The sequence below is a fragment of the Vicia villosa genome, linkage group LG4, assembly GCF_029867415.1.
Source record: "Vicia villosa cultivar HV-30 ecotype Madison, WI linkage group LG4, Vvil1.0, whole genome shotgun sequence".
In the NCBI taxonomy this organism is placed as follows: domain Eukaryota; kingdom Viridiplantae; phylum Streptophyta; class Magnoliopsida; order Fabales; family Fabaceae; genus Vicia; species Vicia villosa.
Window position 1 is genome coordinate 189815164 of NC_081183.1, and position 25122 is coordinate 189840285.

Here is a 25122-nt window from a genome sequence, read left to right on the forward strand (position 1 = left end):
AGATACTCTCTCCGTTTTTTATTATAAGTTGTTTTAGACTTTTCACATAAATTAAAAAAAATAATAATTGTTGTATGAAAATGAGAAATTATGAAAGTTTTTACAAAATTATTCTTCATTAATGACTTATTGGAATTGTAAATATTTAAGGATATAATAGAAAAAATAGCATTAATTATTCATTGAAATTGTAAAACGACTTATATTTAAATATAAATTTTTTTCTCAAAACGACTTATAATAAAAAACAGAAGGAGTACATTAATTATTCGATATTTCTTCCATTTCGTATTCAATAATCAGTTATTTAAGTATTTTTTATATGCTGTTATCAGATATATTAATTATTCAAAGTATTTAATACAGTCAAACTAGATCTATTGGTTATTCATTATTATTATTAGATATACTAATTATTTAATATATTTAATTTAATAAGACTCATTGCACGTGGGAACAACAAAGTTACACTACTGCTCCAACGTGAACCCGTGCTTTCTCACAACACACACACCAACAAAATATTTTGTTGTTCTTCTCTCAAGAAAATGAAACTTTTTTTATGCTATTTTGTTCATGTGGGTAATCTTTGATTGATGATGATATCTTACTTTTTCAAGAGCTTGAAGAAGAAGAATGAATGAATGCTTTGGTGTTAGTGAACAAGACTCAATCATGTCATAGTTGATGAATAAGCAATAAGCAAGTTTATACTTTTTTGACCATAGAAAGTGTGTTAGAAAAAGCAAAAGCTAATAACTTTGTCCCTTTGACAGCATTTTCATTCAACCTTCCTTTTCTTTCCCACACGCTTCTTATCCTTACACACACCTTTCTAACTCCCTCTCTCTCTTCATCAAACACAATTTTTCTTCAAAAGGGTATTCAACATTCAACATTTAACATTCAACAATGCCTTCCTATGATGCTTTGATGGGTTTTGAAACATCTTTCAAAGGTTGTGTTTTTAGTGTATTGGATAGTGAGAAACTGGATCTGAAGTTGTTGATTGAAGAGATGGATTCAATTGATGTTCCATCCGTTTTCATTTGTCCAATTTCACTTGAGCCAATGCAAGAGCCTGTGACTCTTTGCACTGGTCAAACCTACGACAGATCCAACATCCTTAAATGGTTTTCACTTGGTCACAAAACATGTCCAACAACAATGCAAGAGCTTTGGGATGAATCAATCACACCCAACAACACTCTCAAACACTTGATCCTCACTTGGTTCTCACACAAGTACTTGGAAATGAAGAAGAAGCTTGAAGATGTTGAAGGAAGGGTTTTGGAAACATTGGAGACACTTAAGAAGGTGAAGGGTCAAAGTAGAGTGAAAGCTCTTAAGGATCTTAGGAAACTTGTTGTTTCTCATGTTTGTGCAAGAAAAACATTGTTGGAAAATGGTGGGGTTGGTTTGGTTTCATCTTTGTTAGGTCCTTTTACTTCACATGTTGTTGGTTGTGAAGCTATAGGTATCATTGTGAATTTGGATTTGAGTTCGGATTTCAAGAGAAAGAATCTTATGCATCCATCCAAAGTTTCATTGATTGTTGATATCATGAATGAAGGAACTATTGAAACAAAGATGAATTGTGCTAAATTGATTCAAATGTTGTTAATGGAAGAACAAGAACAAGAAACCAAGATTGAGATTGTGTCAAGTTTGAGTCTTTTGGTTGGATTATTAAGATTGGTGAGAGACAAGAAACATCAAAAAGGGATCTTAATTGGTCTCACATTGATTAAAAAAGTACTATCTTGTCATGAATCAATAAGAACTTCAATGATAAGCATAGGAGCAATACCTCAATTGATAGAGATTTTACCAAGTTTGAACAATGAGTGTTTGGAGATAGCACTTTATATATTGGAGATATTGTCAACACTTGAGGAAGGGAAATTGGCATTGAAAGAGTGTCCAAACATTATACCAAATGTGGTGAAGATGTTGATGAGAGTCTCAGAAAATTGTACACAATTCGCGTTGTCGATTTTGTGGGCTATTTACAAACTTGCACCAGAAGAATGTGCTTCAAAGGCTGTGGAAGCTGGATTGGCTTCAAAATTGTTGCTTGTGATTCAGAGTGGTTGTAATCCAGTTTTGAAACAGATGTCTTCTGAGTTTTTGAAAATGTGTAGTGTGAATTATTCTACTAGTAGTATTTTTATTTCTAAGTGTATGCTTACCACTACTATACAATGAAAAATATGAAATTTTGTTCATAGGTTCATGTCATGTATACAGCTAAATTTTGTTCATATGTTTGTGAAATTCAGATTTTTTTTTGGTCCTTTTGATGTTGTATATGAAGTTGGTGATTCATAGATGTTGTTTGAGATAGAAATTGTTGGATGTTGAATTGTGAAATTATAAAAATTGATATTTTGTTGGTTTAATTCCCTTTGCTATTTTTCTTCCTAAATGAAATGGTGTTGTTTTTGAAGATGAATTTGAAATTTCGGGAAAATAGATTGTGGGCTAGTGTTTTCAGTTTGTTTTGAAATTTCTTGTAGACATTGTGGTGGCGATATTTAACTTTGGGCACTTCAGTTTGGTTGTTGGTTTAAGGGTATCTACGGGTAGTTCTTGCATAAATTTCTAAAGTATTTGTCAGCAATTGTGTGCATGTGTCCCACTCTGACTAACTATCGCCTGAGGAATTCGCAATCTCATATGGAAATAGGTGCTCTCCAGCAAAAATTTCATCGGTGGTAATTCAGTCTATATTTCATCTGGATTGGATCCTCTCTTTCATTATTCTCTTTTTTCCTATCCTAACTCTTTAATCATGTTGCCGTCAATATAATTTGTCAAGATCTGCTAATCTGAATTCAGTTCTAGTTCTTCATGAGACAAATTTCAAGGACTCGAAAGAGAACATGGAAATTGTTCTTGGATGCATGAATCTTGAGCTTGCATTAAGAACGGAGCAACTAGGTTCTCTTATGGAATCTAGTACCTATGAACAGAGGAAAGATTATGAGAAGTGAGATTGCTCCAATCTCATGGGTCTCATGACCATTAAGCGCGACTAGGGATGACAATGGGCAGGGTACTATAATACTCGTCCCCATATTCGCGGTTTGAAAAAAATCCACGTACACAAGTCCATACCCGCATGGGCACCAATACTCATACCGTATCTGTTTACCTGTGTTTGTAGTAAAATTAAATCGATTAATTACAAAATATCATATAATTTTAAAATTTTAACGCTATTAAAAAAATTATGGAAGTTATTGTTGAGTTAAGAAATAAATAATTATTTTTATTAAAATGCGTAATAGTTTAATATACCCATGCCCGTAGTCGTACCATATAGGTACCTCAATACTCATACTCGTAGCCATATTTATTTTACGAGTTTTTCCCTAATCATTATGGACATTTTTTGTGGGTACCCATTGGGTCTGGGCCAAATTGCAATCCCTAAGCGCGAAATTCTTAAGGTCTTTAGGGGTACTATATCGGAAGATATAACAAATGACAAAAATAAATTCTTACTGAGATTGAAAAGCGCTTTAAGAAAAGAGATAAGGCAGAAACAAGTACTCTTGTTCAGAACTTGATTTCCATGAAGTATCAAGGCAAATGAAATATACGGGAATATATTATGGGCATGTCAAACATTATTTCCAAACTTAAGGTACTAAAGCTTGAGCTATCTGAAGACTTGCTCATTCATTTAGTATTATTTTATCTTTCTTCACAATTCAGTCATTTTAAGATATCTTATAATTGTCAAAAGGAGAAATAGTCTCTTAATGTGCTCATTTCATTTTGTGTGCAAGAATAGGAAAGGATGGAGTAAGATAAGACAAAAAATGCTCATTTTGTTGGCACCTCTAAGGACAAAGGAAAAAGGAAGAAAACTAATGAGCCCAAGAATGAAGCTGTAAATGTTCCAGCACAAAAGAAACAAAAACAGGATAATAATTGTTTCTTTTGCAAAATGTCTAGACATGTGAAAAATAAATGTTCCAAATATCACGCTTGGCGTGCAATGAAAGGTACATTTCTTTTCATTTTAGATCAATTTAGCTTCAATACCTATAAACACTTGCTGGTTAGACTCAAGGGCAACTACTGACATCAATGTTTCAATGCAAGGTTTCCTGAAATATCTGAAGCCAAATGATGTTGAAAGACACATCTATGTTAGAGATGGAAAGTCAGTGGAGGTGGAAGCTATAGGGGATTTTAGATTATTATTATGTATTGGATTTTATTTGGATTTGAAAGACACTTTTGTGGTACCGTCATTTAGATGGAATTTAATTTCAGATTATGTGTGTTCATTTCAAAACAATATGTTCAATTTGTCTTTTAATTCAAATGTTGTCGGAATTGGTTCAATTATGAATCATGATAATATAATTTTGCTTGAAACAATAGCTACCTATGGCTAATCCTTAAATGTGGAATCACATGGTACTAAGTGTAAATTTCATAATAATAATTCAACAACATTATGGCACAAGCATCTAGGTCACATCTCTAAAAATAGAGTTGGACGACTAGTGTTTGGTGGAATTTTAGATTCCATTGACTTAACAAACTTTGATATTTGTGTTAAATGCCTTAAAGGAAAACAAACCAAACAAACAAAATTAGTGCATATATAAAGCTACAAATGTCTTAGAATTAATACATACAAACATTTATGAACCATTACCACACCTTCTTGAAATGGTCAACAATACTTATATCATTCACAGACGATTATTCTAGATATGCAAACATATTTCTTATACATGAAAAGTCTCAATCGTTGTATATGCTCAAATCATTTAAGACCGAAGTTTAGAATTAACTCAACAAAAGAATTAAGAAAGTCAAATCTGACTGTGGCGGTGAATATTACAGTAGATATGACAGTTCAAGTGAACAACGTCTGGGGTCTTTTGCTAATTACCTAGACTAAACCGGACTCTTAAGGATATGGTAAGGAGTATGATTTGCCATTCTACCTTGCCATAGTCATTCTAGGGAAAGACGATAAATACTGCAACTTACATTATAAATAGAGTACAAACAAATGCAGTTGCCAACTGGGCAAAAACCTAGTCTGAAACATTTTCACGTATGGGGATGTCCAGCTCAGGCAAAGGTCAAATGAAAAAGAAATTGGACTCCCGAACAGTGAGCGGCTAATTTATTGGTTATTCTGGAAGATCTAGAGGCTACAAATTTTAGGATCCCAACTTAAAATCAATTTTTGAGACGGGGACAACCACATTCTTTGAGGATATTGAGTTTGGGGGGAAGAATAAGGTTAGAGACTTTGTTTTAGGGGAAGAATCGATAACAATTCCAGAATTGATTGATATAATTGCTTTTGATCAAGCAAGTATGGAACCCCCACAAGATATTGTTGAATTTCCTTCTACTCGAGATGATTAAGTAATTCATGAAGAACAAACTCAAAATTCTCAAGAACAAGTGTAACAAGAACAAATACATTTCCGAAGATCCACTGGAGAAAGGAGAAATATTATTTCGGATGATTACATAGTCTTTCTCCAAGAACTTAAGGAAAATAATGGTATAACGAAAGATGATTCAATCAACTTCCGCCAAGTCATAGAGGATTCCAACTCTAAAAAAGTGGATTGAAGCAACGAAGGGGGAGCATAAGTTGATGCAAGACAATAAAGTTTGGGAACTTGTCTCGTTACTAGAAGGTGTGATAGCCCATTGGTTGCAAATGGATTTTTAAGACCAATTGAGATTCTAACGATAATGTGGAGAGGTATAAGGCTCGTCTTGTGGATAAAGGTTATACTCAAAAGGAAGGGGTTGACTTTAAACAGATTTTCTCCCTGGTTTCATCGAAAGACTCTTTTAGAACAATCATGGCTCTTGTTGCACATTATGATTCAAAACTTCATCAAATGGATGTCAATACAAAATTCCTCAATGAAAAAATTGATGAAACAATCTATATGACTCAAAGAATATGGTTTGCAAATTGACAAAAATCCATTTATGGACTAAAGTTTGGGAACTTGTTTCGTTTCTAGAAGGCGTGATGTAACACCCGTATATTTTAATTTTTAATTTAAATGGAAATTTAATTAATAATTAGAATTATTGGTGATTTGTAGAATTTAATTGGAAAAGGATGGTTATGGTGTTGGGCCATGTGTGATGTTAAGGGATGAGGGGGTGTTATGTTAGTAAAGGCCCTAATCAAATTAAAAGGTTATTTTATAAAATAATAAGGAATTGGGAATAAGAGAAAGGAATGTGAAAAGAGTTTGGAACACGAAGAACGTGAAAGAGGAGCAATGGAGGGAGAGACCAATCAAGAACTCTTGGCTAAGGTAAGGGGGGACTCTTCCGGTTAATTTCTATTATGTGATTATGGGTAATAGGATAGATTAACGTATGATTCGATTCGATTGGGCATATTGGGATTTGATATTGTTAGGTATGTTATGATTTGGGATAATTGATGAATTTGTATAGATTGTTGGTTATTGATGTGTTGTTTTGATGTATAATGATGTGTGATGAGAAATTCGATGATTATATGCCTGTCTGCTATGTCTGGAATCGTTTTTGGGTGAAAAGGATGTGAAATCGCAGAGTCTAACGCAGACCCGTAATTCTGCAAAATTGCCAGGTCGCGCCGCGTCCATGTGTTGGCGCCGCGAAGGCGTACTTATTTTCTCGTATCGCGCCGCGTCCATGTGTTGGCGCCGCGAAGGCGTACTTATTTTCTCGTATCGCGCCGGGTGCATGAGTTGGCGCCGCGAACGTGTTTGTGTGGTTCAGGTCGCGCCGCGAACGTTGGTTGCGCCGCGTGCTGTAGCGTTAGTTATTTCTTGGGAAAGTTAAATGATGTGTAACTTTCGAACCGTAGGTCTGTTTTTAGTGTTGTTTTGAGTACGATGAATCTTATGAGATAGCCTACGTGTTTAAATGATGAAATGAGGTGTAAATCCAATTGTTTTTAAATATGATTTTATTTCTTGGTGAATGATGTATTGTACATATATGTGATGAGATGTGTTAAATACATGCTATGTTGAAATATTAATCATGTGACGATTTGTGTAAATGGGATGATGTATTGTTGACATGTATGATGAAATGTGACAATATAAGATGTTGTTTGAAAACATTATGATGTGATGATTGTTGAGAATTATATGATGATGATTGATGACTTGTGAATATTAATATGCTGTTAATATTAATATGTTGATTGTGGTGAATGTATGTGAATGATTGAATGATGTTGGGACATGTACATACTTGTTTGTGATGATATTGGTGAGATGAAATGAGACGATGTTAAGCATCGGATCGGTGATGATATAAGTATGTGATATGTGTGCATTCATTCATAAATCATTTACATTGGATCCCGTTGATGAGTGGATCGTTGGTGGCTAATTCCCACTGTGCGGAGATTAGTAAGCAGTCATCGTGTGCCCATGGGGGTGTGAGCGATGAGGTTAGTCGTGTGCCCAGGTGGGGTGTAAGCGACTGAAGGGCAGTATCGCAGAGAGAAGTCCTGTGAATGTGATTCACGAATTTTGGTACCACATGCATAGTGTCAGTTGTGTCATATGCGTTTTGTCATAACATGATTGTATGGATTTCTGTGTTGTGTTGTAATCTATTATTGTGTGAATTGATGAATAATAGATGTGGATCTGAATATATGACAAATTGGGTGAATGATATATTATGATGTTTTGTTGCTTATGAATGCATAACATTGATTAATTGAGAATGAGACTCACCCTTACTTGTTGACAATTTTCAGATTAAGGATAGCTGCTTTCGACTTGGTGAGGATTAACTCATAAGTCGGTTTAGTTGTTGTGTCGGTGTCATGCTCTGATAGATGTAACACTGGGGACGCGATGTTTTGAGTTTCGAATTATAACTCTATTGTTTATTTTATTTGAAGTCTGATACATTAATGATGTAATGTTGACTTGATGATTTGATTCCGCTGTGTAAACATGATTTTTATCTATGAGTTATAATTTCAGATGTCTCAGTGAATGCATGACATGTGCCGAACGTGTGTTTTCTTTTATTTTTGAATTGTGACACCTTTTGCATGTTTACTCTGATTTAATTTTGTTAATTGTCGTGGGGTATTAGAGGGGTGTTACACGTGAAACCCATTAGTTGCAAATGGATTTTTAAGACCAATTGAGATTCTAACGGTAATGTGGAGAGGTGTAAGGCTCGTCTTGTGGATAAGGGTTATACTCAAAAGGAAGGGATTGGCTTTAAATAGACTTTCTCCCTGGTTTCATCGAAAGACTCTTTTAGAATAATCATGGCTGTTTTTGCACATTATGATTCAAAACTTCATCAAATGGATGTCAATACGACATTCCTCAATAAAAACGTTGATGAAACTGTCTATATGGTGTGACCTGAAAACTTTGTGTTGGGAGACTCAAAGAAAATGGTTTGCAAATTGACAAAATCCATTTATGGACTAAAGCAGACTTCTTGTTAGTGGTACCACAAGTTTTATGAAGTAATTCTCTCATTTGGTTTTGAGGTGAATGTTGTTAAAGATTGTGTGTATCACAAATTTAGTGGAAGAAAATACATACTCTTAATCCTGTATGTTGATGACATACTGCTTATCACCAATGATATAGGCATGATGCACAAAACAAAGAAATTCATATCAAGAAAAATCGAAATGAAAGATCTTCGTGACGCTTCCTTTGTATTAGGAATTCAGATACACCGAGATCAGTCTTGAGGTATTCTAGGATTATCACAAAGGAGTCATATCAAAAAGGTACTTAAAACATTTGTCATGCAGAAGTGCAAACCGGGGCATTCTTCAATTGCTAAGGGAGATAAATTTAGTCTCGGCCAGTCCCTAAAAGGAGACTTAGAAATTCAAGAAATGAAAAAGATTCCTTACTCGTTAGTTGTAGGGAGTCAAATGTATGTCCCAAATTGTACGTGTTCAGATATTGCATTCATAGTTGGGGTGTTAGGCAGATATTTGAGCAATCCAAACATGTATCATTAAAAAGCAGCAAAAAAGGTTATGAGGTATTTAAAGAGAAAAATATATTATATGCTCACATATAGGAGGTCAGGCCACTTAGAGATCACTGAATACTCTGACTCACATTTTGCTGGATGCCAAGATAGTAAAAGATCCCCTTCAGGCTATATCTACATGTTGACTAGTGGTGCAATTTCTTGGCGTAGTGCCAAAATAATTCTTACGACTTCATCCATCATGGAAATGGAGTTTATGGCATGTTATGAGGCATCCAGGCATGAGATTTGGTTAAGGAACCTTGCCACCGGGGTGTGAATTGTGGATGGAATTGAAATACCACTTAAGTTATATTGTGATAATAAATCATTCATCCTATATTCCAACAATAATAAGAGATCCGCCAACTCAAAACATATTGACATCAAGTTCTTGGTTGTTAAGAAATGGATATAAAGTAGAAAGATTTCTATAGAACATTTAGGGGCAAACTCCATGGTAGCAGATCCTCTTACAAAAGGTCTTCCACCCAAAGTCTTTCATGAGCATACTATTGGGTGTTTTAAGGTTAGAGGAATCTTTAGTTTAGTGGGAGTTAGTCATTTATGAATTTTGTGTTCTATGTTCTATGATTTTGGATACTTTCCAATTAATAAAGTTTGATATTCAGCTATTTACATTTTGTACAATAAGGTTATTGAATGATCTCACTAAAGTAAAGTAAGACCAGTTGAAAATTGACATGTACAAATCAACTTCATGTGATTTTCATGCTATACATTTCATGATGAATATATGTCATTTAGTTATGTCACTACTAGTGGACAAGATAATTTTGTATGCTTAGAGAATATAATGATAAATTTTGAGCTCATAAAGTCTAACACATGTGTAAAGTTACATATGTGACCAATAAAATATTATTAGAATTTTTGGATATGCTGAAGAGTGATGACATTAAAGAGATAGTTGCTACCTGCCTGGAGGTGTACATGAAGAGGACGAGAGGTTGATTGTGTCTGTTTGCATTTTGTAGTGCTTTAGTGCTTTCCTTTTGTTTGTTTAGTGCCTGAATCTGCGGATCGGCTTTGTATTGACATTGTTTTTGAATTAATATATATTCTATTTTCTCGAAAAAATATATAATTCAACAAAAACTCAACAAAATTAAGCATGTGTTTTATACATGAAACAAAAATCCATATATTGCTTTATTCAAACTTATTTTATTTCCAAAGGCAAGGTGGATTTTACTAATTTTTGGGTTTATGTTGAGTGTAGATATAATCCAGATGTGCCATTAGTGTCCTTCTTGTCAAACATTCTTGCTCTCTTTTGATTCCTTCACAACTCTCATCGTCCAAATATACACTTGATACCTTGCTACCAACAATATCCTAATTCAATTCTAACATGATAATTATTTCTCAAAACCCAAAACAAATAGTAATAAACTTCACAAGAAAATGATCAAATAAGATAAGATCCAAGATTAGGACGAGAGGCATATGTTAAACTCAAGCTTAACAAAAGAGTAAAAGTGAAGAGGGTGCATAATTTTGACATAGTGATGAGTTCACTTATTTTTATTCTTATCAGCTAGATTCTTTGAGTTGAGTGGAAGACACAGAGTGTACTCTTTTATATATAGACAAAAATTGAGATTCATAGAGTATGTTACAAGTGTGTAAATGTCACAAACAAATGTGTTCAAACTTCAAAGCTTAAATTCTCATCTTTCATATTTTGTTGACTTTTTGTTACCATGGTTTTGTATATTATTTAATGTTTGAAATTTTTTTGATGAAAGGGCATACATGATGGGATGCACCAGAGTCTAAGATCCATGAAGAGTGATTATGTAAGACATTACCTTGATGTGCTATACCTGAAATGATTGCATCATCGGAGCTGGATGGCTTGGTAGTATCCTTCTTTGATTGTTGAAGTAAGAGCATGAGTTGTTGATAGTCTGCCTTTGAGAGAGAAAATTCTGTGTTTGGAGTGGAACCTTGTTTAGCCTCTGCAGTAGATTTGGAGTTCTTGGAACGGTATCCATGAGGGAATCCATGCTTGAAATAACAATTTTCAATGGTATGGTTTGTCTTATTGCAGTTGGTACATAACATAGGTGTTTTGGAGGGTGGTTTTCCTTTAGGTTTAGAATTGGAATGGGCAGCAAGAACAGTGGGAATAGCAGTAGAAGCAAATGGTTGTTGTTGTGCGATTAGTGAATATACTTTGCTGATGTTGGGTAAAGGATCAAGGAGGAGAATTTGGGTGCGAATGTTATGGTAGGTGTCGTTGAGACCCTTCAGAAAGCATGTCACATATTCCATGTGTTTATACATTCGCACCGCCTTGGCGAGGTCGCAAGAGCAGGGTATGGAACAAGAACAGGATGGAGTTGGACGAAGATCTTCCAATTCATCCCAGAGGATCTTGAGGTCGGTGAAATATGTTGATAAGGATCTGTCTCCTTGCTGAATAGAATGTAGATCGCGTAAAAGGTCGGAGAAACGAAAGTGATTACCTTTGGTGAATCTTTCTCTGAGGTCTTCCCAAAGATCGTGAGCAGATTCGAAGCAAATGGTGCTCTGTGCAATATGCGGAGAAAGAGTGCGGTTAATCCATGAAAGAACCATGCTGTTGGCACGATCCCATAGTTCAAAATCCGGGTTGGTAGGTGAAGGTCGAGGGAGGACGCCATTGATGAAAGAGAGTTTATTCTTTGAGGTTAACGCACGCCGCATAGATTTGCTCCAGTTGTGATAGTTGTGATCATCCAATGGAGGAGCAACGATGGTGGCACCGGGGATTTCTCCACGATGAAGGTAATAGGGGTTTCTTGGATTGAGACTCGGGTCGTCGATCTTGGATGGGATTTCTGTGGTTTTGGGTCTTTCTTCATCTGAGGAAGAAGACATGATGAAAAAGAAGTGCAGAACGGGAAAGGAGTGATGGGAAAAAAATGGCGGAAGATGAATGTTAGGGTTTGGTCACTGATACCATATTGCAATTGGGGAAGAAGAAGGTGTAGCCATATTGGCGCTAACACCGGTTTGAATTTACAGAATGGAAAAAATGTATATTATTTCATTGTGTCAGTTTACATAACCTTGGGCTTCTATATATATTGACTATCCTGAACTATATCAGTTGGGCCCGAATAAGTCAAGTATATAATAGGCCCATATAATGCTAATACTCTAATATGCAAGTCTATAAAATTTGTTGTCGATCCCCTATATGCTTTAGAAGTGGGTGAATGTATGTCACATATTATATTATATAGATTTTTAAATTTTTTTTATTAAGAGAATTAAAAATTCAATTACTCAAAGTAAGTTATTTATTTATTTATTTACTGGCTTTGTTATATGTCATAAAAATATTACTATTAAATTAGGAATAAGTTACTTCAAAATATGAAGAAAAAATATTATAATTTATTTAATTAAAAAAATTTAAATTAAAGAATAAGGGTGAAAAAATTTAAATAATACAATTTATTTTATTCCCAAAAATATATATACACATATATAATCAGCGAAGAAACTTAATTTAAAGCATTGGGATTTTTGCTTGGAAAAGCAGTAAAAGAATTTAATATTCCATTTGATGTTAAAAATTCCATTTGTTTTAAGTATCATTATTCAAACCAAATACATAGTGCTGCATTAATTGATTTGTGTTGTGATGTGATGCATATTGAGATACTGAGAGTTTTATATTTTCAAATACTGTTTGTGTCTTTCTACTTTACATATTCTTAGTTCTAACTATACTAATTGGATTACTAATTTTTTTCAGCTTCAAATTCCTAATTCGTTACTTAATACTCACCCTTTATTATTTCTCATTCAAAAACTAAATTAATACTCAGCCTCTTGTTGGAACTACACCATCTTATTTTTCTTCCTTTGAGTTATTGCACCTAATAAAACTATTTATTTTTCCACATTCAGAATATTACTATATTTTATCAATTTCGCACAAATTTGAATTTTTAATTAGTTTTGTATTGAGAAAGATAAATTATTATTTTACTTTAAATCATTATTCTTCGTTAGTTTATGAGAATAAATATTTTCAAAAAAGTATTGAAATAAGATATAGAGTAATAAAAAGTAAATAAATTATATATAATTAAAATATATTATCAATATTTCGTTATATGAGTGTTTTTATTTTCTTTGCAAAATTACTAATTATTTGAGACACGTGTACTAATAAATAGCAAATAGTATTATAGAAAAATAAATGTTAACTTTTTATTATTTTTGAAAAATAATTTCTAATTTAAAACATTTTATCTTTTAAGAGTTACTTAGAATTTTGCTAGCACTCTAGACTAAATATTATTTCGTTTGAATTGTGTTCGGCTGGATTTAGTAAAAGTGATGTCGTCCATGCAACGCCCGCAATCAATCTATTTTTCATAAGAATGTGTTCTTCCGATACACAATTATCATTTGCATACTCTTCTCCACGTAAATCACATTCCGTATTTGACTTACATTTGCTAGAGATAGATTGTTGGACACTAATTGTTTTATAAAGCTTCTATTTATACCAATAAAACAGTGTGCCTATTAATCTCTACCATCCCTTTCTTTCCTCGAGCCCTTTCACTTGTTAGATACTCATTTTGACACATATTCTCATTTAGCTCTTTAAATTTGTCTTCATTCTTATTTCTTATAGTACCTCCAACTGAAGCATCAAGGAACATTCTCATGGTATGTCAGATTTGAACCATTTAATACGTTTAACTTTTATTTTAATAACTAAATATGCATGATTAAGTACTTTATCTTGTGTACCCGATGTAAATATGTATGATTATTGGGTTGTCCGTGTAGCCATTTAAATATAAGGTACGAATTTGTGTGCATGACATAAATATATATTTGTTTCGTTTTGTCCATATAGCAATTTAAGTATATTGTATGAATTAATGTACCCAATGTAAATAAATAGTTTTTGTTTTTGTCATGTAGCCATGTAAATATACATCTTAACATTATGTATCCGATGTAAATGTGTATAGTTATTGGTTTTTCCGTGTAGTCATTGTCGCTTTGCAAAAAAACACTGAGTTGCCACCAAACTTTATTTATTTCAAAGGGAAGGGAAAATATCGATAAAACCCCTGAAAGTGATGGTGGAGATGGAGTGCGATCAAGACTTATAGAACCTCCCAACTCTTCTTCCATTTGTTTTCTTTTTTCATCAATCAAAATTTTTTAAGTCTTTGATATCCTCCACAAGACAGCCTTTGTGGATAGATATTTATAGCTCAATTTTCCTTTCTTTTTTGACTCTTTGCCACGAACTTATCAGTGTGGCGAGACTCTGCAGATTCCTCCCAAGTAGCTTGATCTATAAATGAATTTATCTCGCATGGAGATTGTTCTTTATTTACTTCAGTTTTAATATAATCATGGGTGAGTTGTGTCTTAAACCCCTCCAACGCTCACCATAATAAGCAAGCATTTTCTTTTTCACGTTCTTATCATCTGGAGTAAAAATGAACACATCTTTTATTTACATAATAAAGATGTTATTAGTATTGAAAAGAAAAATATACTTGTAAAACAAATGATAGAATACAAAAATAAATACTGTAATATTGGTCCATATGTCGTCTTTCAATGTTTCATCAACAACATGCCAACTATCTATCAAAATACCCACTTTACTTCTACCTTATAAGGCAATGTAACCCAAAAAATCATCAGCATGTTCACCATAAGCCCTGCCGGTTTGGGCATCAACTATAACAGGGTATTGAATACCAGTTTCGTTGGCTTTGTTCACATTTGTATACATCGTGGCACCTCTAGTTTTTCTTTTACGTTTATTGACAAGGTTTGCTACATATGTTGTATGGGAGGTGCTAGTCGAATCGACCATGACTATCAAGATGAATCAAACAATAACGTTTCAATCAAAAGAAAATGGTCAATAGACAAACTAACAAAGAAACCTTAAACAAAATGATAAATAGACAAACTAACGAAGAGACTATTTCAATGAAAAACTAACATTAATGAATATACAAAATAACGCTTCAGTGAAGAAGAAAACTACGTGCGAAAATGACGTTTGATGAATATCAACTTGAAAATCGCCTAGGTTTTTTTGTAAAATGACGAACTAACATTTGAGTGTTGATAGATAAAATAAAATAACGCCGTTGCCGGGCATCAAACCCGGGTGACAGGCGGAAATACTTACCACTATACTACAACGACTTGATGTTCAAAATTCCATTTCTTTTAAATATCATTATTCAAACCAAATACATAGTATATTTTATGCTGCATTGTGTTGTGATGCATATTGAGATACTGAGAGTTTTATATTTTCAAATACTGTTTGTGTCTTTCTACTTTACAGGAATTTACTAATTGGATTAGTAGTTTTTCCACCTTCAAATTCCTACCTAATTCATTGTTACTCCGCCTCTTGTTGGAACTACAACTTGTTATGTTTCTTAATGACTTATTGCACTTAGTAAAACAATTGATTTCTACGCATTAAAATTATTATTATTTATTATTATTTTATCAATTTCATACAAATTTAAAAATATAGTAGTTGCTTTTGTATGAAAAAAATATATTATGAGTTACATTATACAATTATTCTTTATTAATTTATGACAATAATCATTTAAAAGAATTGGATGAAGAAAGAGAGTAACAAAAAGTAAATAAATTATATGTAATAAATTTTTTTATTATTAATATTTAAGTGATATATAATTTGAGGGTTTTTATTTTCTTTGCAAATAAATATTAATATTTTATTGTTTTTGAAAAATGATTTATAATTTAATACTATTTATTTTTTAAAATTTACTTATAATTTATCTAGTCCAATAGATTAAAGGTTATTTCGTGATGTCGTTTATGCAATGCTCGTGATCAATTTAATTTTGATAAGAATGGTTCATTGTACAAGATGTAATATATTAATATCTAATTCATAAATATTAATAAGAATTTAATGAAAAAGAAATTTAAAAATTTACTCTCTATTTATATTCAAACGTTCTAATTATTGATCTCCATTCAAATTGAACATTCTTAACATGTTATTTCCACAATGGACACAACAGACATAATATATGGAGTTTTATTCTGACATAGTACTGCTTGGTAATTACATCTATTTTCTTATAATGATCTTATAGCATTAAGATGAATTAACATATTCATAATTCCCAGTTTTTTCGGAGCATTAATTTTTCAAGTATAAATAATTTTGGTGTGATGCATGCTTCATTTTCTAGTGAGTAATGCTTATTATAATGCGAAATTGGCATCCCAAATGTGTCACGAATTACATAGAACAGTTGTAATATATTATTTAAGTAATTAATTATTTATCTTATCACTTCAAATGATAAGTTACTCTCCAATATTATTTCACGTTTACAAAACCACAACCTCACACGACCACTTTATCCATCAATAATAATTTCATAATGGCTGTCATTGCATGAAAACCAGACTCACCTTCCATGGATTTTTAAATTGTTACTACAATGTTTATGAAATTTCATTTAGTTGAATTAAATTGATGATATAATTTCACATAATTTCAACTGGAGTGAGCTAAACGATCGTGCATAATGCTTGTAACGATGGTTTGGCGATGGATTCTTCCATTTTTCATCTAATAGCAAGTGGTCCTGATATTTACGTGAAAAAGTGTTCGCTACATATATCATCACTCTTTTCTAATTCATTTTATAGTTTGAGATAATGTTGATGTCTTTACGTAACTAATTGGATTAGTGTTTTTTCTTTCATGAACTAACGACAATTAACATATATGTTAACATCTATATAGACAATGAATGTGTAACGACCATTAGCAACATATGTGTTAACATCTACATAGACAATGAATGTGTCTCGAGAGTTAAAACAACTAGATACTACGTATTTCTATTAAGATCCATCTTTTTTCGATTTTCTCCTTTGTAAATTGATTTATCTTTACAAGTTCATCCTGAAACTTTTCAAAAATAATTCATGTATAAACTAATGATGCATGCTCCTCAATTTTTTATTTAAGGACAATGCTAACGAGTGCCCCGGGGGCACTCGTTAAGGATCATTAATTACATCTTGAATGCATTAATATTATTTAAAAAAAGAGTTTAATAATAAGACAAAAAGTTGAGACGTTATAATAAATTATTATATTTCCTATTGCTAATTGTTGCTGCATATTTGACTTGCAAATTTTTAATTTCAAAATACATTATTAGTTATTTTCAAATTATTCTCATACTGATTTTTAATTTCAAAATACATTATTTGTTATTATCAAATTATTCTCGATAATAATATTGAAATGATATTGTAATATTTAAATCCCAAATTTTATTTAATTTCACGTATATAAATTTTGTAATGTATGAAAGAGAAAATGAGTGAATGAGATAATTTAAGTGAATCTAATAATTAAATATATTTAATTATCATTTTTTTTATAAATAAAATTATAATTAAAGTTCATTTAATGCTTCTTATCCAGTGCCCCGGGCACTGGTTAGCAGGACCCTTTATTTAATATCAAAGATACGTGATTTGTGTCTTAATTCGAAATCCTCTCTTTTTTGTCTTCCATACCGACTATTCATCTCCTTGTCAAATTTCATTACAAAATCTTGTATGCAATATAGGAATTAACAAAATAATGCTCCCGCTCTTTTGTGTAGTGTTTATCCCAAAAAAAGAAAGTGTTTATATTATAAATAGGTATCCACAAGTGTCTCATATTGTACGATCGATGAAGCCACTCATCCTCCTTCAAATCATAGTCGATCGTTATATGCTTAGAATTCTCTTCAAAACTTCAATGGATGGTGAATCATGAATGGATGATATCAAGTCACACTCACAATCTTATTTTTTGTAGTGTATATATATATATATATATATAAGAAAACTTCTCATAAAACTTTTTGAGGATGTGCCACAAGCATAATCAGTGACGAGTATTTATAAATACCTTAACTATTGCAACTTGCATTACTAAATCTTGATATATTATTATTGACACGAGACTTTTTCCATTCATTGCCTCTAGCCAAGTTTGAAATTGTCATTCAAAAAGATTTCTATGTCTCGTCTTGCAACAAAGTGCATCCAAATAAGATAGATTAGAAATGAGAATTCAAGGGAACAAATGGCATGATTTACTTGTTAGTTTTATATGTTGTATCAAATGTAAGAACATATCAAAAAATATTGTAACCCATTTTAGATCTTTCATCCACCAAAAAAAATTAACCGTTCTATCTTCATCATCACATTGTATTACATTAAAAAATTAGGATTCTCAACTAGCTTTGTCTTACAAAAGTTGAAAACAACTTGAGCATCTCCAATATCCAGAGTCGTCTCAAACTTTTGAGAGGCCCTGTGTAAGAAGTTGAAGTTATCTACAATTAAATCATGAAATTTTTTTAAGGGGCCCTATTTAAATGTAAATTAGCAGTGAAATATATAATCGGAGGCCCTTTTTGTCATAACTTAAACATGAAAAGTGTGAGACCCTGTGCTGTAGGTCGCCTTGCACGCCCTCAAAGACGGCCCTGCCAATATCAATATTTCTAAGATAATTACAATAATATCTATTAGAAAAATACATATCATCACCACTATTTAATATTGCAACAACCTTTCCAGACACTTCTTGATGAAACTGCTCAACGAGACTTTTAGCGGTCATACTCATTTTGTTATGACACCGAAGATGACTCACACTCTTAAGGGGCAAACATGAAATGATTATGGGCATTATTGAAGGTTTTGATAATCCATTTACTTCTTTTCCATGCTTTTAGAAATATATGTGATAATCCAATTCTAAAAGTTACGCATTTTTTATTTGTTTTTCCCATGAAAACATCATATTATTCTTAATGATACTCTTTATTGTATGTTTACCTTCATTAGAATATATATATATATATATATATATATATATATATATATATATATATATATATATATATATATATATATATATATATATATATATATATATATATATATATATATATATTATTTGGTTGTACGAGCACGAATTTCAAATTCTTCTTTCTTAGCAAATGAAGTATAAAATTCCTTAACTTCACTAGGGGTGTCAAATTTCATTCTCACACAAGGATAGAGATTAGAATGTTCATCTAAATTTGACTCATGTAATGAAATGTTTTCAAAAGTGGTTTTTAAACCATTAGACATAAGATCTAAAATGCTTTGATCTTCCATTTCTTCTAAATACTACAAAACATAATCACTGCTTGCAACTCGGGTGTCCATGTGTCGGTGTCTGTCACGCGTCAGACACTCGTACGACAAGTGTCAAAAACAAAGACAAGTGTCCAAAAAAAAGAAGAAGACACATAATGGACTAGTGAGAAAACAATTTTAAAGCCCATAAAAATATTTCATGGGTTAAAACATAATTTTGAAGAAAAAAAAGAAAACAATGTAAATTAAACATTGTCGGCCCTAATCTGAATAATCTCTTCTAAATTTTATTTTGTGTCTTTTGACATTAACGCTCACCAAGTTCGATTATTCTTAGCTATTTTTTCTTTGTTGTGTAACATCAAAATGTATTTTGCTTATGCATTTCTATCTGTTTACTGCTTCTACGTTTTTATGTAAATTTGACATGAATTATTTAATTAAATAATAAATAATAATAATATAAATTCAACTTTAACATTTGAAAATAAAAATTTTGTGTCTCAAACAAAGACAATTGTTAATTATATAATGAATAATAATAATATAAATTTCTGTCAAAAAAAAATATAAATTCAATTTTGACATTTGAAAATAAAAATTTTGTATCTCAAACAAAGACAATTGTTAATTAAAATAAAATATGTATTTTGCTGATAGTGGCCCTTGAAAAAAATAGAAATTTTGACATTCGAAATTAAAAAATTTGTGTCTTAAATAAAAATAACTGTTAATTAAAATAAAATAGATATTTTGCTCATTGTGGCCTATGAGAAAAATAAAAATTTTGACATTTAAAAATAAGAATTGTATGTCTCAAATAAACACAATTGTTAATTAAAATAAAATAGGTATTTTGGTGATAGTGGCCCATGAGAAAAATAAACATTTTGACATTTGAAAATAAAAATTTTGTGTCTCAAATAAAGACAATTGTTAATTAAAATAAAATAGGTATTTTGTTGATAGTGATCCGTGAGAAAAATAAAAAAGTTGACAATTTAAAATAAGAATTCTCTGTCTTAAATAAAGACAATAAAATCGGTATTTTGCTTATAATGGCCCGTGAGAAAAATATAAATTTTGACATTTGAAAATAATTTTTTTAATAATCATAAAATAATTATGTTTTCGGTTGAGTAAATTTTTATGTGGTGCTCTTCGTTCAATTTAAAAGATTCAATTTATTTATTTTTATACTTAGAAAAATAAAAAGGGAAAGAGAAAATAGAAAAAGAAAAATTGAAATGAAAGTGAAAAAGTGTAGGAAAGAGAAATGCTGAGTGAAAGAGTGAGAAGTGAAGAAAAAATTGAAAGTTGAATAAGTATAAAATAAGAAATTGACACTTGGTAGCATTTGGTTCAAGTAAGAGCATCTCAAATGGTAGTATTTTCCAGGGGTGGACAGGTTTGAAGATAACCGTCCGTATCCGTCCGAGTCGTGCTACCCGAATGCAAGCGGTCGAGTCAAATACGGATGTTCGGGTCAAATGGGTTTGCTAACCGGTTTCTCTTGGGTGAAGCCGGTTCGGTTCGGTTGGTTGAATCCAACCCAAATAAAACTGAAACCGACAGAGTAGTAGTCTTTTTAAAGTGTGTTATATACATTGAAAGTGGGCTAAACTAAATTATTTTGAAGCTCAATAAACAAATCCTGTTAACATAACTTTCATCTTCATCACGTGAAACCCTACCGCCGTTTCATTTGGAAAATTGTCTCTCTCTTTTCTTCATGTCTCTGTCATCGGTAAAAACCTGTGTTCACTAATACTTCTCACAACTTAATTTGTCTTTTTGTTTTTGTTATGAACTAGTAACAAACCCGTGCGTTCGCAAGGGTTCTGGTACGGGATGCGCTTTTGTTTTAAATCTATAGTTTTTAATAGAAAAATGTCTGATACCGGTAAAAAAATAATTGAATGTATAGAATAAAATTTGGTACTCGTGAAAAAATAATAATTGAATGTATAAAAAAATGTTTGGTATCCGTGAAAAAATAATAATTAAATGTATAGAAAAATGTGAGACCTGTAAAAATATTTAGATTAATAAGATCATTTTATAAAAAAAAACTCAGAGATTTAACTAAAATGACATATATTTTTATAAACACGTTTAAATTTCTATGAAGTGTACATTATATATATATATATATATATATATATATATATATATATATATATATATATATATATATGCATCAATTATACAAACGATAATAATTAATTTTTATGTATACTTATAATACAAGTTGATATCCAACTACCATCACTAAAGTAATTCATTCGAGAGTATTGCTTTTTATCCCAGAACAAATTAGATCATTTTATCTACTCATTTAATAAAAATAATAAATTTATTATAAAAATTGTTTTAATTATAAGGAAAATTTTGAAGATAAAATTTTTCTCTCCTTTGTCGGTATAACATAAATCTATTTAAGTTAATGATATTTAATATTTTCCCTTGAAGATAAAGTTTTTATCTCTTAAACAATTTCTCTTTATCAACCTGAAAAAAAAAATACAATTCTTGTTTTGTCATCCTCAGCACACTTGTCTATGGCCATAAACAAAACTTTGTTCATTTTTTTATAATTCAACCACTACAAACTTCATATATAGTAACCGTTATTTACCAGCAATAACTTAATATTGATTAAATTAAATGCTTGAAAGTGTAAAATCAAAATATCTCACGGGTTCTAGTATGAGAAAAAAATTATAATTGACTAAATTTAAATATCTAATTAAATAATAAATTTGAAGAAATATGTGAAAAAATATTTTTAAGACTAATTATAAAAATAATAATCGAGCAATCAGACAAATTTAGTTCAAATATATACTCTTAAGAGTTTTAGCTTTTTTATTTTCAACTTCACTAAACAAAATTTGTTGAAATCAAAATATTTTATTTCCATAATTATAAAATCAAATCAATTTTAAAACTAATTATAAATATAGTAATTCAAAAAGCAAACATGGGAAGAAGCAAACATGAGAAACATAGTAGAAAAGAGAAAAGGGGAAGCTGTAACAAACAAATATTAATCTTAATTTGTAGCTATTGAAACTAATTTAGAATCTAATTTGAAAATGACAAAGATAAACTAAATTATTAATATAAATAATTAAAATCAAAATTAAAATTTAAAACTAATAACTACAAATTATTGAAACAACATATTTGAAATTTATAAATAAATATATGACACATATTTCTAAAATATGTATTTTAATTTTTAAGAGATTATTAATAACATATATTAATTTTTTTAGATAAAAATAACATATATTCTCAAAAACACTTTTAAATATTTTAAACTTTTCTGTCATTTTTTGTATTTGCATCAATTATACAAACATTAATAATTACTATCGTAATTACGATAGTAATTATTATTGAATACTATAAATGGTATAAAATGATACTACCATCTCATCATTCTTTTTACAATTTGATATTATTGAATATATGTGGACCAAATATTAGCTAACTTTTATCCGGGTACTTATCAATCATTTATTTTTATTTATTATAAACAATTTTTAATTTTTAATTATAAAATTAATTAGAGAAGTTTTTTTGTGTTTTAGTATTTTTGAAAATAGATATGAAAAAGTTGATATAGTATAGTATTGGTTTTTAGTTGGTGCCTTTTTAAAAAAGAAATTAAAATGTTATGTGGTAATCCCTGTTTTATGTTGGAATGTATAGATTAGAAAGAGTTAATAGTTTTGTCTATGAGTGAAAAAAATATTGAATATATAAGATGCACATAAAAATATACTAAAATGTGTGTTGTCTTGTCACACACTTTTTGAATAGTGATAAAGTTGGATAGAGTTGTACAGTTATTGTGGCAGAAAGACTTAAAGTAAGATTATTATTTTCCATACCTGCAAAATATTGTAGAGAAGAGATGAGACATGAGAGAAAAGAGAAGAAAATGATTGATGTGACGTGTCTGAAAAGATTAAAAAAATATTGTGTAAAAGTAAATCAGATTTTGTACCATTTTAAAGTTATATACAGAATAAATTGAAACTTTATTGATTTTAAAATGGTACAAAACCACTGGATCTTCAAATTCATAATCTTTTTGATACCTCTTGAATTTTGATACCCTTCTTCCATTGTTCCATTTCACAATCCTATTCAATACATATAACAAATTAAAAATCTCAAACATAAATTTTAACTTTTAAGATAAAAATTAATGTTGAATTTTACAACAATACAAACTTAAAAATATTTACAAAAAAAATAATTATTTGACAAATCTTTGCTACATTAAAATTACAGAAAAATAATTAGGATCAAAATTTTATAGTTGCTGATACAAATATAAATTAATTTTAACATATCAATTTATTCAACAAATAACTCATTGGATTGGCTACCCAAATATAAAAAACAATTGCACACTTACAAAAGGCTTTCTAAAGTGAAAAAAAATACAAACTTACTTTAAATCAGGGCCAAAAATCGTAACAGACAAAATACAAAAGTTGAGCAAGGTGAAATTTAAAAGAAGAAAATGGCGAGATCTGAAAAAACACAAAAGGAAAAGAATCAAAAAACCGCAACATCAAAGTTTCAGCATTGCAACACACACATATTGCTCACAGTTTGACCTTGAACACGATAAAATCGAAAATAAAAGCATAACCTCAGAACACAACAAAACATGGAAAACAATGGCAAAAGTGAATATACAAACCTTGTAAGTATGAAGAAGATGAGAGTTGATTTCAAATCTGGTGGTTTTGATATCAGATCCAGTGATTTCAATTTCAGATCCGATGTTCCCGACCCGTGGTTTCGATTTCAGATCCGTTGGAAGCCGTTTCAATTTTACACGGTCTCATTTCAGATCTGAAAGTTTTTTGTTTCATCTCATTATAGTCAAGATCTGCAAAAATTAGCACCAAAATTATTAGTAAAATGCAAACAAAATAATGTTAAAAAAACGAATAGAAGAAATGTTGCATTTTAAAAGACAGCATTTTTTATAAAATGTGTGTGGAAAGGTGTAAAAGAATTTTTTTTATGAGGTTGTATAGAAGAAGAAGAGGAAGTGGAGAAAGATAGAAGACGTAGAAGAGAGGATAATAAAGAGAGAGAAACATAAGCCATAAATGAGAAGGTTAGAATATTAGGTGATATATTAATTTGAGATTATATTAAAAAGCAACTAAAGGAAGAATAAACAAATGAACAAAATGAGAGCTTAAAGCAAAAGTCATCCACGTGGCCAATTTTAGGAGTAGAGGGGTAAAATGGTATTTGGCAGAACATGTTATTTTCTTATATTGTAGATGACTATAACAATAGGAGTAAAATAAGTTAAAGTCTTAACTATATATTTTTTAAACTATTTTCATAATGTTCTGATTTTTTTTACTTTATTTATTATTTTTAGATACCATTTCATCTTTAATCTCAGATTATAAACTTTTTTCTCTTCCTAATTCCTTGTAAAAGCAGCTACAAGTATAAAGCAAAGTCAGTCAGCATTCAAAATTGAAAATGTCACCAACAACTACTTGAAGTCACCAACACCAGCTCTAATTTGACTATTTTATTTTTAATAGTGAGTACATGATTAATTTTAATTTTGTTATACTAGATGATTCTAATCAATTCATTATCATAGAATTTATGAACTTTAATTTTGTATCTGTTTATAACTATGAATAATTGAGTTTTATTGGTTTGGCCTAATAAATATTAAACCGATGATATCCACCTGATTCAACCGCAAAATCGGCCTAACCGAAACCGATGAAAACCGAATTTTTACTGGTCGAAATCGGACCT

The 25122-nt window shown here is 30.7% G+C and overlaps 1 protein-coding gene and 1 long non-coding RNA gene across 2 annotated transcripts; one reads left to right on the forward strand and one right to left on the reverse strand.

Moving 5' to 3' along the window:
* Positions 1–494: 494 nt before the first annotated feature.
* LOC131594118 (U-box domain-containing protein 30-like) lies at positions 495–2296 on the forward strand. Its single transcript, XM_058866214.1, has one exon. The coding sequence runs from the start codon at positions 913–915 to the stop codon at positions 2206–2208; it is 1296 nt and encodes a 431-aa protein (XP_058722197.1). The 5' UTR covers positions 495–912; the 3' UTR covers positions 2209–2296.
* Positions 2297–23082: 20786 nt separating this feature from the next.
* Positions 23083–24401, reverse strand: LOC131594120 (uncharacterized). The gene is made up of 3 exons (XR_009281280.1): positions 24023–24401; positions 23409–23453; positions 23083–23198 (listed from the first exon to the last, which is right to left on the reverse strand). It is a non-coding gene; the product is annotated as an uncharacterized LOC131594120 (long non-coding RNA).
* Between the last annotated feature and the right edge of the window lie 721 nt (positions 24402–25122).

Bases quoted from the DNA above. Each gene is read 5' to 3' on its own strand.
- LOC131594118 (XM_058866214.1), top strand. From the start codon at position 913: ATGCCTTCCTATGATGCTTTGATGGGTTTTGAAACATCTTTCAAAGGT.